General features: G+C 41.2%; 2 protein-coding genes across 2 annotated transcripts; both read left to right on the top strand.

The window, feature by feature from the left end:
* Positions 1-137: 137 nt before the first annotated feature.
* fnta (farnesyltransferase, CAAX box, subunit alpha) lies at positions 138-8,328 on the top strand. Its single transcript, XM_028589373.1, has 9 exons — positions 138-336; positions 1,224-1,309; positions 1,567-1,681; positions 2,361-2,465; positions 4,446-4,572; positions 4,823-4,965; positions 5,198-5,260; positions 5,516-5,702; positions 7,387-8,328. The coding sequence occupies exons 1-9, from the start codon at positions 209-211 to the stop codon at positions 7,549-7,551; spliced, it is 1,119 nt and encodes a 372-aa protein (XP_028445174.1). The 5' UTR covers positions 138-208; the 3' UTR covers positions 7,552-8,328.
* A 5,757-nt stretch (positions 8,329-14,085) lies between these two features.
* Positions 14,086-15,029, top strand: tmem271 (transmembrane protein 271). Its single transcript, XM_028588833.1, has one exon. The coding sequence runs from the start codon at positions 14,241-14,243 to the stop codon at positions 15,027-15,029; it is 789 nt and encodes a 262-aa protein (XP_028444634.1). The 5' UTR covers positions 14,086-14,240.
* Positions 15,030-16,583: the final 1,554 nt, after the last annotated feature.

Here is a 16,583-nt window from a genome sequence, read left to right as displayed (position 1 = left end):
CTGTGGGTCCATGTATTAAGATAATGTGTGGGTCTGGACGACATTTTAATGAATACTATCCATAGACTGTATAAAATAGCTATTATCAAACTGAAAGGTTAAAACTTTTATTTCCCGCAGTACGTAAAAGCAGCATTCCGCTACACCGGACATTACGTTTTCTTCCTTCCTCGCGCACTACAGAACCGATTAAGCTACAAAGTTAGCGATGTCAGGTATCGAGGAAATTTCAAATGAATCTGTAGAAGTGAAGGAAGACGTAGAGTTTGATGTAGAGGCTGAGGACCACCTAAGGGATGATTTTTTTCACGACCCGACTCGATATATATTTTACAGGTAGGCTTTGGTTATCATCATGTTTGCATAAATGTTCGTGTGGCTAGCTTGATAGCAGGCTCTAACGGTATTAACCAATTCTTCTCATAACTTTAGTTAGTAACACGTTGATAACTTCTTTAATGTCAGTTTTGTTAGGGAGTTTTCGTTGATGTTTGCAATAATAACACTACCAACAGTGTTATTGGATGCAACAGCAAACCTTAAACATTAATTGGAAAACGTTAGCTATTGTGCTAACGTTAATTGACTGGTGCGTTCTGTAAACGCACCCCACCCCTGCTGCCAAGTAGGAAAATGAAAGAAATTAACAATGTCACAAATAGCCTATAGCTAATGTGCCGACGCAACGATACAAATGTTAATCTTAGTTATTTTACTATGAATTTACATCTTTATTTTGTGTGTGTGTGTAATAACGCGGTAAGTAGTGCTAACGTTAGCTATTTTCTGCCTTCATTTCCATTTTAGATAGATACTTTATTGATCCCCAAGGGGAAATTAAAGGTCCCACTAGCTTAAAGACATCACACACAACATACACATACATCATGAGCAGGATGATAAAATAACAAATCCACATGAATAATATGGACAATAAAAGAAAAGATACTAAATAAAAAAAAATCCACATGAATATACTGAGGGATGTATAAGCATGAGATGCTTGCAGTGACAGGGCAGGGACTGACCCTGTGATTCAGTCTGCATGGTAAGGCGCTCTATGAGAGTGTGTGTCATGGTGGTAGTGCAGCTAAGTCCAATAGTGCAAGGATAAAGTCTAGAGACCAGAATTAAATATGGACAATTTAAGAGAATTAATAATAATAATAATAATAATTTTAGGTTAGCAGACAAGAAATCCCCCCTATGTTTTTGTGTTTCAGAGACCGAAAGGAGTGGGCTGACCTGGAGCCTGTTCCTCAGGATGATGGACCCAATCCTGTAGTGAAGATCGCCTACTCTGAAAAGTGTAAGATTGTTGGGCTTGTTAGTAAGACATGGGAGTCCCATAGAGGTGACAGTGACGAGCCAAAACTTGCAGATGTCTGAACCATAGCTTGTAACATAATACATTTGTAATACCGTATAACTTAATAATTAGAATAACTATAACTTTAAGATAAAAAAAACCAAGACTAAACACATATTCAGTAGTAGTTTAAGTCTTTACGTTGTTGTTGTTGTCGTTGTCGTTTATAACTAGTTTACATATATTCCTTCCAACAGTCTCAGATGTGTATGATTATTTCCGTGCACTCCTGAAGAATGATGAAAGAAGCGAGCGGGCCTTTGCATTGACATCAGAGGCCATTGAGTTAAATGCTGCCAATTACACAGTTTGGTGAGCATGCTGCATTTTTGGAATGTCGAAAAATAGTTTACTATTCTGTAGTTTCTCATTTTCACATCATGGGGAATAAAAAAACATAACATTTTCTGTTTAAAATCATGGTATATAGAATTACTTTCAAAGTGATGCTTTGGGGCGGAAAATAATCTCAAATTGGATTGGAGGGAGTACTTCTGATGCTGGGCTGTGGATAAAAGGATAAAAAAAAGGATAAAAGGCGCAACTCCTCAGTCAAACAGTACGACATTTTGTCTTCAGATATCTAGTTGTTTGGATATAGTTAAAAGTAAGGTAGCTCATTATTACATTTTGGAAATGTATATCAGAATGGACTACTCCCTCTATAAATGTAGTTACAAGTATGGCAGCTCATTCTGTCAGGTAGGAAATATCTATCAGAATCTGCCCTACTTCATCCATAAATGTAGTTACAAGGTAGCTCATTCTGTCAAGTAGGAAATATGTCTCAGAACGGACTACTTCATCCATCAAGTGGCTGTACCTTAATGACCAAAGAGGTCACACCCCCACAAGTTGTCAAGTAGTCATATTAATTAAGTAATTTGATTAATTAATTAATTTAAATAAATTGAATTGACTAATACATTTAAAAATGTAGTAGGACCACTACATCTGTTCATTAAGAGTTCTTGGGTTTGGGTATGTGCAGGCACTACAGGCGAGTACTGCTGCAATCTTTATCAAAGGATCTGAGGGAAGAGATGAGGTACATCACCGCCATCATCGAAGAGCAACCCAAAAACTATCAAGTCTGGTGAGTGCTGGCCAATTCATTTTAGGTCACATGTTTATGTTGTTAAATCATGTGACATTACTTAACCCAAAGGTCTGAGCCCTTTTTTCCCATATTTTGTTTGCCTGGTCTCCTTGTGTAATAATACTTGTATAACCTCAACCCTGCGATGCACAATTAAGAGAACCTAGGATCAGGATATGCTGCAGGGATGTCGCATGAATGTATAAATTGTTAAATGACTATAAAGACAAAAGAAAAGATTAAACAGAAATGAAATCGCCTAGAAATGTATTGACATCACACAAGAGAACAATAATGGCAAAACACAGAAAATAGCCGTTCAAGAAGAGGTCTGTGGAAAGGGCGAGCTCTCTGCTGATCAGCTAGAGCTACGGCAAGACGATCGGTCAAAAGGCCGTGAAGCAAACGGAACATACGCCCAAGTTGATTTTTGGATTCATAATTATTTATTTAGGTTACAAAAAACACTGTAATTCCACGATGATTTAAAAAAGCTTCTGGATGGGCTACAATTGTTACATGGTCTTGTTAAAACGGCGGATTTCTCTGCTTCTAAAAGAAGAAAAAAAACATAAATCTCTGGAGATATTAAACACAAAATCTAATGTTTGATTTCGTGTTGTATGCGACACAGCCGACTCCATTAAAAGTAGAATATGTGGGGAGTGTTGCTTTACTGTTTGTACACACACAGTGTTAAAAGTTGGCCTCTCATCTCTGGCTTGGAGCCAGAGAGAAAAAGCAGCAGAGGCAAGCAAGTTAGAGAGTGAAGGAAGAGAGGGAGCTCTGTACGAAGCAGGGAATCGGAGGAATAAAACAGCCTTTTCAGATTGTTTACTGTGGTCATGATCTAAGACCCATTCAGACCAGAAAAAGCCACCCGGCTAATATGAAAAGTGGACATATTATGCTTTTTGGCTTTTCCCCTTCCTTTATTGTGTTTATATATCTTTTTTTGTGCATGTTATAGGTTTACAAAGGGAAAAAGCCCAAAGTCCCCCCCAAAGGGACTTACCATCTCCAACAGAAAACACTGTTCACAAACTGCTCCAAACAGCTCTATTGTAGTCCAGCCTTTACTTCAGAGACAAGCGTGGTCACTTTGGAACACACGTTATAATGCTCGCCTAGCTGCTAGAATGGCACACCCTCATACTCTGCTTCTGACTGGCTAGTAGTCCTTACCTAGGTAAGGCGCATGTGTGACTCCCAACAAAGATTGTACAGGAGTGAGATGCCTCACTCTGTAGCTAAAACAGAGAGCTCAACACACAGGGTGAAAAGAGGAGCTGCAGCAATGTGCTGTACAACAAATATATGGTGTTTTCTGAAAATTAAACCACATGAACCTATTCTGGTACAACCTTTAAATACAATTACGAACCTGAAAATGAGCATAATAGGAGCACTTTAAGGTGGTGGGAGTGGCCGCACTTGAAGGCAGTTTCATTTCACGGAGAAAGAAAAGAGACCCGAGCGAGTGTGCTTTGTGCTGGAGCTTGTTGCAGGAAACGGTCAGCTGTGACACAAACTCCTGGTCAGTTAAGTGCTTGTGCTTTTTTAACTTCAGTATTTTAAAACTTTTTTGTGGCAGCAATAGAATCAGGGATATTTCCTGTACAAGACTCTCACATTGCCCTTAAAACGGGATGCCAAGTCTGATTGCCAGTTACATGATTGGTCACAGCAGGGTGATGAGTTGCGTTTCTCCAAAAGTTTTTTTTTTTTTTCTTTTCATTTAAAACGACTGGAAAGACTGTCTGTCTGAGGTCCGCCGCTGTGTGTGTGAATGCATTGTTTATTTCAATTTCAATATTTTGTTAACATTTGATCAAATATGAATTATTGGAAAATAACCAGAGATTAATAGACAGTGGTGAAAGAAAAGATGAAGTAAGGTATTTAAAAAAAAAAAAAATGATTTGGTTAAATGAAAACATTAGAAAATAAAAATAGTTTGCTAAACTCCTCTTCCAGGCATCACAGACGTATGGTGGTAGAGTGGTTGAATGACCCCTCGGAGGAATTGGAGTTCATTGCGGACATTCTCAGCCAAGATGCAAAGAACTACCACGCCTGGCAGCACAGACAGTGGGTTATCCAGGTAGGTGTTGGAGCTCTTAGCAGAGTTTGGCTTAAAAAAACAATGAGGGCTAAGATCCAGTTTTCTGCCCACAGTGAGCCCCTCTGCCAGAATAAATCCTTTTCCTTATTAATCTTGGTGTTTGTTGATGTGTTGTTTGAGTGCCTCTGCGTGGTCAGTATCTGCTCATACATCGCAGGGCCACCACTAAAAGCACTACATGATTACATAAACAAGTACGTCGCCAACGTTTGTCTTATTCAATTTGCAGGAGTACAAACTGTGGGACGACGAGCTGGACTTTGTGGAGAATCTTCTGGAAGAAGATGTGAGGAATAACTCGGCATGGAACCAGAGGCATTTTGTAATTTCTCACACTTCAGGCTTCTCTGATGCAATGGAAAGAGAGATTCAGTGAGTACTTTTCCTACAAATCTGGAGGATTTGGACACCGTTCATTTGCATGAAAAGCGATTGCAATTTTTGGACTTCCTACTATGATTAGCTTACATTTAAAGTCAGTCGTTAAGAGGAACAAGCTGTACATTACTTTTTGTATAACCCCGGCATTGTTCCTGATTCAGTATGTGCAAGTGCATTGTTTTCTGAACCATGCATTTCACTGATTTTCCTCTCTTTGCGTAAGGTATTGTCTGTGCCAGATCAAGAAGGCTCCCAACAATGAAAGCGCATGGAACTATTTGAAAGGGTAAGATGTCACATATCCGATATTTATTTTCTAAAGTACTGTATATCCCAGTAAATCTTCAAGGAGCAAAACAATTTTTCTATTTTCTTTGAAATTCTTTATTTGTTCATCCGGTTCAGTCTTTATCAAGAGAAATCACAGATTTTTCAGTGCGCCGTCTCCATTCAGACATTCACAATATATGACATGCTACAGGCTATTAAAAATGGAAGGGCTCACTCACAGTGTCCTCGCTTCTTTCTTTCTTTCTTCAAGGATTCTGCAACCTCTAGGTCTGTCGTCTCAGCCAGGCCTGCTGGAGAGAGTCCTTGAGCTGAAGCAGACACACTGTTCACCTTACCTTCTTGCTTTTCTGTTTGATTGCTACGAGGACGCCTTAGAGAACAGCAAAGAAAATGTGGCAGAAGAGGAACAACAGAAAACTTTAAAAAAGGCTCTAGAAGTAAGTGCTTTGTTAAAGAAAATTACAACCTTTAGAAATAGTTACAACTTGTGATTATTATGACTGTGATTATTAAAGCTTTAGTGCGTAACTTTTAGATATTAATAAACGTCTGTTACATTCAAGCCATTGCCAAATGAGTTGCTACAAAGCTAATTAAGACTATCAGCTCCACAACTCTCTGTATTTCTCAGTATGACTATGTTCAGAAACTGGTGTCGTGCCTTTCCCGCGCAGAAAAGAGACTAGAGATGGACTGATTTTATTGTCCGGCCGACATATCGGGCCGATATTTGCATTTTTCCTGCTGCGTTCGCAGATAGTTTTTTTTTTTTCTTCCCCGCGTTATTTACAGACAGGCGTCCACAGGCAGCTCTGTGTTGCTGGGGACACTGCAGTTCACGTGCAGACCATGCACTGCCCCTCCCCCACTAGCACCATGGCAGTCTTTAAATTACAAATCAAGCATTTTATTTCAATGGCTACTTTTCAGGTTTTCTTAAATTATTTAAATGCGTTGTGTGGTGGAAGTTTCATGCAGCAGAGTGAGTAAATATGTCTTCAATAACAAAGATGAGGAAAATCAAACTGTCATTGTTTTTATTACTTTCAAGCAGAAACACAACTTTCACAAAACATCAGAGTGCAATGTGGAAGAGTCATAAGTATTATTGCTTGAGAGTGGACAGCTGCAGAGTGCAGAGAAAGAGCTCTCAAAGTACATGCAGAAAGTCAGTCTCTTTTATACACCGAACACAAAGAACACTTGAATAGGAAACCCAATGGTCAACGGTGTCGGACACCTAGAGAACAGGAACAGCTAAAAGGGTAAAATGTATGAAGCCTTAAGAGCAGGAAACGTCTGAATGCACTTGTCAAGGTGCGATGTATGTCTCGTCGCCGTCCCTCTTCTATGTTTGAACATTTGCCGTCTTTATTTCTTCTATGTTGATTACAGTTGACAAAGGACATTTTATGATGACCTGATTATATCGGTCTTATAATATGTCAGCAAGCAATGCATCATCAAGGCTGTGTTGTAGATATTGATGAAAGCCTTGCACAGTTAATCATATGCAGCACACCCATCCATATGATGGGCATTGGACACGTAATTTGGGTAATGTGAATGTGAGAAGATTGCTGTTTTTGTTTATTATTTTTAAAGAAATGGCAGGGCAGATTCTGAAAACATCCATTGTGGCAGGGTTTACATTTTTATGATGTAAATTGAGGGAGCAAAAGCAGTATCGGCTCAAGAAAATCAGCAGTCCGTATCTGTCATCGGCTAAGGCTGATGAAAAAGAAATCGGCACTAAAAAATCCATATCGGTCAATCCCTAAAAGCGAGTGAAAATAATGACCTCTTCTGAAGAGTCCATCATGTTTTTTTTAATCCTCCGTGTCCTCCTTGGCTACTGGCAACTGTGTGGAGGGGAGGTGGGGGTGGTGCACGATCACGTGAGGCGTGTATCATGTGGACCCGCCGACAGTTTTGTTGTCATTACTTAGAATTCCTCATGGGGGAGACAAACTATGCACTATAGCTTTAAGCATGCATTTAATCTTTGCTGTTCGAGAAATTCTCTGTAAGAGATCAGGATTATTTATTTATTAAATAAACTGCAAATTGCACCATTGTTGTTTTTCTGACCCTTCTTGTTTTTGGTCTCCCCTCCTGAAGATTTGTCAACTCCTGGCACAGGAGGACACCATCCGTAAAGAGTACTGGCTGTTTTTGGGACGTTCGTTAAAGAACAAACATGGAAGCAGCGACCCCTCTAGTGAGCCTCTGGCAGATGATCCTGAGCCATCAGTCCCAGCATCCGGGCAGCAGGAGATGAGCTAGGCCACCAGGAGGCTCCCACCGTTTCCACTCCTGTCCTGCTTCATCGATACTGTCAGCAGAACCGACCCATGCAGTTTAATATTACTGTAAAATGCTATAATGTATGGCTGAAGACGTTTGTTAAAATAAGCACTAACATGAGATCGCCGTGGGGAAGGGATTGGGATGAAATCAAGCTCTTACTAAAGTGTAATTACATAGGATAGAGAAGTGGATTAAATGTCAAAAATGTGTCAACGTTTTTCCACCAGAAAGAACTAAATAACTACACATTTGAGCTGTGCGTCATACATCCGGAATTAGAAACCATTTAGCCAGTTTATTGTCACCTTTAGTGGCTGTTCTCACTTTGTTTGAATCTGATTACATCGCTCTTTTTGTCTTCTGAAACTAAAAATTTGCGTTCGACAGCAGTCACCGTTTACTGATAATGCCTTGTCAGTGTTTTCCTGCACACTTAATTAAATGTTTTTGAGTGAGGCTAGGTACACATCTTGTGTTAATATCTGTTTTAGAGAAAAGAAAATCTATACTAGCAGGAGCTTTCTGATATGGTGTTCCTTTTGTATATTTAAAAAAAAAAATTATAAGTTAGTTTTGTGGTCATTCTGAAAGGTTAATGAAAAACCTTTTGTTGTGTCAGGAATGTCAAGAATACATGTTATTGTGTTTTAATGGAGGGCAGCAGAAAAACATCATGAAGCATAAAAATAAAACTTGTAATACTAAGAGTGATTTGTAAAACTATTGGTGATAATAAAGCAGATGAGAGATGCAGGGGTGTGTTGCTGCATTCTAATCAATGAGTTGCACAACATCACAGCGTTTTTATAAATCTATATCAGTTGCTCTAAATGAGCCACTATCTTGCTATTGGCCAGAGTTTGTTCCGTGTGCTCCTCTGAGCTGTGCTGCCAGGAGAAAAGTGAACTAAACCAGCGAGCCTGTGAGCATGTATTGACACTCACGCAGCCCCATGTCCTGGACTCCCTTGGAGCTAGAAAATGGATTTTACTCCACTAGATGCAGCTGTTTCTACTTCTGATACTACCAGACAATCCATCCCTCCAGTTTCTAACCAAGCAGTTGGTTTGCCAGCAGTGTGTAATTACAGCTTCTGTAAATACTTGATATTAGAGTAGGACTGCTTGCTTTTCTCTGCTTTTCCTCCTTAGCGTGGAGGACACTGATTGGCAAGATCACGTCATCAGCAGTTATGACATCAGTGAGCATCAGGGCAGTATGACACTGATGTTACAGGGCAAATAATGGGATTAGTGTAGTCTAATGTACTGGCAGACACTAAAATATTTCCCCCCATTTTTGTCTTTTAACTAAAAGATAGTTTTGTCTGTGTAAATGAGTGTGGAGCAGCTAATTTGTTAAATAAGAGCTGAATTAACAAATCAGGCCACCTGACACAATCCAGGCTGCCAAGTGAATATAAATGTTGGCCATACTGTTTCAACTTATTAAACTAAACAGATCAGGTACATGCTGCATCACTTCAAGCAATGTTTGGAGGACAGGGCTCCCTAGCGGGTAAACCCAGAACAAAAAGGGTCCCAGACAGTGTATAATTAAAATACTAATTAAAACCAGCACAAGTCCAAACAAACCACCCAGGTTCCCTTGCAATCTGCAGGCTATGGAAGTTATTAAATACAGGTGAAGAAGACAAGACTGCAGCCAATAATCTGTTGCCTGTTCAGGTGTCCATATGTAATGTCACTAACGGCAGTTATAATTTCAAGATGCATGCACAGGCACGGTGGATTAACAGGAGACCATGCGTATCGGTGTAGAGTCCTGGACCAGATCCAGCTTGGTTCCGAGACATCTGTTTCTTCTAAGTGGTGGGAAAGGCAGCAAAGCCTGTGTGGGACTCTCTCCGTTCATCGCAGGCTCGGCCACATGTTTTGTTTGCAACACTGATACACAGGAGACGTTGATACCAGCACCATACAGCACATGTCAGATGTTTGAGGGGAACATATTTGCATAAATAGTGTATTTTCATAATGTCATTCAATAGAGAAAACAGACAATAGAATCTCAGATGAAAAGCAATTGCAAATTTGGCAAAGATGTAAGAGAATTCAATGCCCTAATTAATCATCGTCTCTGTAAGATTAAAAGGGCTTCTATTGTAACGATTAAATACACAATGCAAACTAGAGCCAAAGACTGCTGTATGAAAAATTAAGATTTTAATTACAATGAATTGAAATGGAAAAGACTCAAAAGTGCACGCAGCAAGCTAAGGTGACTCAAACCATACCAGAAAGCATGCATTTAAATGGCCTTAGTCTCCCTTTAACACAGCAGACAAGGCTCCCATAGAAAATGTAATACAATACCATTAGAGGTATACACTAAATTGAATACTGAGCATCGCTACCAGTGGTTAACTTAGTAGCTCGTCTCTTGTTTGTTTGAACACGAAATTAAACAGAAGCACATTGAAATACTTAAAGAAACTGCAAACCATGTGTGCTTGAAGTTTTAGTCTCATACTATTACTATATTGCTCTTAATATCAACAAAACCCCTGAAAATCCAACAATAAAATGATCCCACTAACCACTAGGTACTGTGTGCGTATCTGAACCCTGATATATCTCATTATATACATTGTTGTCTATTAAAAACACATCAGTGTGTCACATTGATGCACTGGCTGACATGTTTCTTCATTACAATGAACATGGGCTCTGTAGTTTATTTTGAGTTGATGCCACATACACCGTTCTGGTGCCTCAAAAACTCAACACAGCACAACATGTCTGTTAACCCGTGGCTGGAAATAGTCCCCAGCAAATGTACTTTTGCACACCGTACTCCTGTCATTCGCTAAAAGAGGCTAAACAGCTCTGCAGAGCTGAGGGGCACTGCAGAGTTAAGTGGTGATTTTCTGTGGGTTTGTCACAACAAGCAACGCCTTTCAAATTACACATTGTCACTTGATCCATAGGTAATATAAAAATATTGACAGGTCCTCTGCCTCTGTATTGATCCTCCACAGTTCTGAGTTAATTCCTCTTAGAGATAAACATAGTTTGAGTCCTTCCCGGTTCCAGCCAACAACAGTGGAGGCTGCTTTAGATTCATTAATATTTATAGGCTAACACAGGATTTTACAGGCTGACCTGTCACTGCTGTTGTAACTGCTGCCGTAAAACTGCATCTCAGATGCAGAAGCAGTCTCTTCACAGCTGACTCTTGGCACAGGTGAAGCAGTGGGCCTTGAACACACACACACACACACACACACACTGTGACTTGTAGTGATTTAAGGTTAAAAGAAGCTCTTGAAGGGGAAAAGGTGATTTTAGCACAATGTGCGGGCCAGCCTTATGTTTGCTTGATTGTGTTTTCCTTACTCTGTGTGTATGTGTGTGTGTGTGTGTGTGTGTGTGTGTGTGTGTGTGTGTGTGTGTGTGTGTGTGTGTGTGTGTGTGTGTGTGTGTGTGTGTGCCGATCTTACCTATTAGGATGGGAATTACTTTCCTCTTCAGTGGCAGCATCTTCTAGGTTTGTGACCATGACAGGGAAATTGTCTATGTTATGGAGGTTAGCAGGGCTCTCCTTGGGCCCTGATGAAAGACATATGCTGTTAACAACTTCTGCTCCATCAAATTTGCCGGACAATTGAATTCAGTGTTTTTTTTTTCCTAGTCTCACTTTGTCAGACCTTCCTCCAAATCACTGAAGGATTTTTTTTTCTTTTCCTAAGATTAAAATGCGTGCTGCGTACCTGTGACGGCTCCTACTGTGAGTCAACTGAAGCTATTTTCTGAGCTGGCCTGGTGCAAGTTTTATTTGTATAGCTCGTAATCACAGTTACAGTCTCAAAAGGCCTCACAACGCCCCCATCATGGAACAACAAATGTGAAAATTGGGTAGAATCTGCCGATCAGCAAAGTGTGGACATTATACAATACAGAACAAAAGGCTGGACTAAGAGCTGTAGCCTGGTGTGTCTGGGTCGAAAGATGTGAGGCGATGGGTTTCAGTCCGTCTCACTGTTGCTGTTGACATCCCCGGTGCTGTCAACGGAGCGACCCACACCCACTGCCAGCAAGCAGGACTGCTAATCAATCAACCAATCAGCAGATCATCAACACATCATTCACAGCTACTCCTTTTATCTGCAAAGCAGCAATGACCTAATTAGGTCCCCCCCACACACACACACACACACACACACACACACACACACACACTGGCATCTGTACTGGTACAGTCAATGAGGTGGCTCATTGTGATGAATGGATGGGCGAGGGCTTTCCCTGGTGTAATTCTTTCACCTGCACCCATCAAACGACTGGTTCATTAAGTCAAAAAGTCGTGCTTGTCCTCTGAAAGTTTTCCCATCCAGGGTAAATGAATCGGAAACAAATCAAATCCAGCAACCTGCAACACATTTTCCAGAAGGTCACATCTTGGGATCCTTTTACATAATCCTTGATCTTTCCTCAGATGGTTGCCTCTTCAACTAAGTTTGTAATTTTTCTGTTTTCAGCTAGCTCTGGTTCTATGACTGTCTTTCACATTGCCATTCATAGTGGAATGCTGCTAGCATAGCATGAAGTATTTCAGTCAGAACAACTAACACTACAGGCTGGATTGCCATGGAATGTTCTACAGACATTCATGGTCCCCAGAGGATTATTCCTAATAACTTTGTGCCACCATTTGTGTTTCTGAAAAGTGTTTCTGAAAAGTCTAGATAGCTACTAAAATGTTTACATTTATAGTAATACTTTGGTTTATGACCAAATAACTGCAAAACTAATGACTTTCTAAACAGTCTCAGCTGAACTTTGTGTTTAGGGCTAATTAGCCAATGTTACATGCTAACAAGCTAAACTAATTAAGATATGACATAGCACTTTAAGTCAGTATAGACTTCATACTCATTCATTTAGCCTACTTTTAGACTGTGGGCTGTATCAACTTCTGTTAGGCATATATATACAGCATCGACTTTCGACGTCCTTCCGCATTTGTTAAGAGATTTTTTAGTACAGTAACAGTAACCTGTGTAACACCTCAGCTTCCTTTATTTTCTCTCTCCGGCTGTCTGTGGCCCTTACAATCTCCATCACGCCATATGTAGCTAGTGGCTTTCTGTTTCAAAATCCTCTTCCCCAGCAATAGAAGAGTTGCATGGCCCTTTGTCGTCGATCCGGGCACCATGCGTTCGTCACGTATGAAAAAACAAATACTCAGAAAAATAAAGATCTCTCCTACCAAAACGCTAATGCAGCGTGTGTTGATGAGGGAACATAATTAATACTGATGGATTATTTACTGATATGAAATAAGATGAAAGACGATGTTTGGTCTCAACTAAATTAAGCTAGGACTCTAAACTTTCCCTCGTGTTCCCAACTTCCCTTTATTAATTATACCACACCCACAATTACTACGATATGGCGGATTTGCCAATCAGTGGCCTAGCTGTCAATCAAAATCAGTGAATCAGAACTATAACCAAAAGTATGGGAAGTCTTGAAATAATAACGATTGTTCTTTAAATATAAACAAAAAAGGCTATTTTGGTCATTTGGGCATTTAATAATAAAATGAAAAATACTGACCGCAGTTAGGTCCCCACCTACACAACAGCTTATTAAATCTGTGCTAAATATAAGGTGAGAAGTAAGCCTATAGGTTGGCGGAGAGAAACGATGCAGAAGAGTCCAGTTATCTGCCATCTGGCCCGGGCTGGATGTTTCAGCACCACGGACAGCGCACACAACACCGCTGCTCTATTATGAATGCTTTATGATTTCTAGAAAGATCTACCTGACAAACAACAACCCTTATGAGGTCATTATGCAAATGTGACGTAGACATATCACAGTATTTAGCCTGTGTATGTATCCATTGGAATGCGAAATTCCATTGAGTTATGTCATTGTAGAAATGATAAGAAATAAAAACTCAGCTCATCCACCTTTTATTTGCAGGAATACTAATTACTAATTCAATTCAATGACTCACAGCTACCAAACGGATTTTACGATAAGGCTAAGGGGCTTATAAAGGGATGTGAAGAAATGAATGTTCCTAAAAGACAATGATTTGTGTTTGTTTTCACGACCACCAACCCAAAGTCGTTTACCCACCTTTTCATTTAACACCACGTCGCTATAAAGTCACTACGGGGCACTTTAGACACATTTTAAGTCTCTGAAGTAGTATTGCAGCGATTTGAAGGCCTGTGGGTCATCCGTCATTGGTCCAAAGGACCCTCAAGCATCTTCGGCTCAAGCAGCCGCCTCCTTCTCTGCCACAAAAGCGCCACACACCATTCAATCCGACGACTCGGCGGACTGCAGATGATCTCTTCAGGAGGAGATAAAAAAAAGGGAAAACTTTTGGCCAAGAGAGTGCATCAGGAATCTGATGACGGTTAGGTGATCTGGGCTAAAGTGATAATTGCTTGTGTATGGATTATCGATAAGTGCAAAAAAAGGAGCGCGTTCTTGGCATTAGTTATTTATATATTCCTGTAAAGCGGCGGGGATGCGAGAGAGACGCCACAGTGGCGAGGATCGCCCGCTCTGAACCGGAGGAGTCACCGGCAGATGATGTCCCAATGTGAGAGTGCTTCCAGAGGACACGAAGGAGGATGAAGAAAGGGGGAGAGGGATCGAGAGCGGCAGAGGTGGAATATAATGAAGTTGAGTGGGAAAGGACTGTGCACCGTCTTCTCCAGCACCCTCCTCTTCGTGTGCGCCCTGAGCGAAGTTGTCGTTGGATTAAGATGCGTCTCGTTGGGCTCTACGGTGAGAGCGCATTTCCACCTCGGCGCCGCGGCCGGGGCATTCTACTCCGGGCTACTTGTGGGAATCGGGCAGGTCCTGCTGGGCACCGCGCTGCTCTTTTGCATGGACAAGCCCGGTTGCAGGAATTTCTTTCTCCTCGGGGTTGTGGTCTTCTTGTTGGGAGTCCTCACCGCCTTCTCTGGGGCGGTGGTGGACGGGGACACGGCTTCTCTGGTGGAGAGGAAATATACCCACTACTGCTTCCCCTCTGTGGTTGTGAGCCCTGCCTGCGAGCAGCTGAGGGATTACCAGCGGAGTCTGGTCGTCTCCACTGTTCTCAGCACCCTGGAGTGCCTCCTCGGGCTCATCAACCTGGTGGTCATCAAAAGGTACAAAACCGCGCAGTTTTCTAGGAACCGGCAGTCTCAGAGGCAGCTCGCCGGCGCGATCCTGTTCAGCGAGGAGCGGGACTGCTCGGCGGATTTACAGCCGGTGTCTTACATCAACCTGGGTGTTTTTAACGTGTTTGACGAGGCAGGTGCAGAAGTGCAGTGCGGGGGACACCCGTCAATCGAGCTACCGGGATACTCGCCCACGGACCCGGAGCTCAATCATTGCTTCCCTTTCTCCTACCCGCTCCCCAGCGAACTGCCGCCCGCGTACGAAGACATTTTCCCCGCTGAGGCATGCGACACATAGCCGCTCTGGAGCAGCCCCAGCAGCGCTTTTTCCCCCTCTCTGCTGTGACAATCAATGACTTTGTGCTTAAACAATCCCCCCCTCCTCTTCTTCTTCTCCTCCTCCTCCTCCTCTTCCAACACCCCCAACAAAAAAGCAGTAAGTTTCACAGGAGGACAAGAGCAGTGGATTTTAAGACACTGGATTCCTTCTCATTCTGATGTTTTCTAACATCTGCCTGGTATTGTAGTACATCATCAGACTGATGGAGAAAGTGATAGAGGCCCAGACAGCTCAGGCAGATCAAGGCCTGCAACGCAACAGCTTGCCAGTATAACAAAAGCAGAGTTTGTGTTTTGAATGTTTGCTGTTAACATTTTTACTTGTGAATAAAAAGTGCATTTAACCTCATTTGACCTCATGAAGCTGCTGCAAGTAGCTTTTGGATGCCCTGTTGATACTGTTGAACTTCATTTTCTAGGCGTTAACTAACTTCTGATGATTGTTATAGGGCTGTGCAGTTGATCAATTTAACCTTTTTCATTTTATAATAATCAATAGCTGTATTGTCCACTTTAGAAGCAGTTGTTTTCTACTTCTCACCCTTTGGGAAAATACCTGGAACACATCATCATCATGCCAAAATATTGACAGAAAAGACTTAAACTTTAAAGGCCACTTTAAAGTCACACTGCAGTGATTTATTATGTGGCTTTCATAAAGTTGTGGAACTCGAAAGAGATCAGTTTTAAAAAAAAGAGCATTCAAAATCAAAGTAGCAGAGGAAAAACATGCTGACTTTTAGTCCCAAGTGTGGGCTAAGCTTCAAAAACATTGTGTCCTACATTTCCCATTTTGCAACAGGAAAACATTTTTCATTTGACCATCCTTGTCCGCCTGGGAAACGGACTTTAAAACTCCACACCCTCAGTTTGTAACACAGGCTTTCAGTCTCCAAGCAAAAACGGAGATAACCCTAATGACATCACTATGACATCATCGGGGTTACTTTCTCACACCTTGCAGTGCTGCTTCCGGAGCCACAGAAGACAGATAAGGCCTATACATGCTTCGAGTAAAGTAAACTTTAAAAAGTGTCAAATTAGTGGAGTGCACATTTAAGGTTCGGTTTTGTCAAAATTATACAGATAACAGATCAAAGATAGGTACGTTACTGGTAAGACTGATATAACTGCTATCAATAATAACAAGTATGTGGGAGGAAGCAGAGTGACAGTCGGAGCCTCGATGCATCGTAACTCATTTGCTTTAAAATAGCAGTTGAAGGAATGATACAAGATCCTCATTGTGGGTGTCTTTTAATGCACCCCCAGATGTAGCAGGCTGTCCGGATATGATACAGAAGGTGGTCTTTCACTTTTTCTAATTTAAAAGATTGAAACTGTGCAGCATATGCTTCCCATATTGTTCCATTTCATGAAACTTGAAATAATGAATTAACTCCACCGCACACATCAGCTCTCAGCAGGGATCCTCCCAGCACCATCAAAACATTTTCAACCTCACTGTTACTAATTTCACGTAACAGTTAGAACAGTGACAGAACAAAAAGGT

Source organism: Perca flavescens, chromosome 10 (genome assembly GCF_004354835.1).
Source record: "Perca flavescens isolate YP-PL-M2 chromosome 10, PFLA_1.0, whole genome shotgun sequence".
In the NCBI taxonomy this organism is placed as follows: domain Eukaryota; kingdom Metazoa; phylum Chordata; class Actinopteri; order Perciformes; family Percidae; genus Perca; species Perca flavescens.
This window is presented reverse-complemented; position numbering and strand designations above follow the sequence as displayed.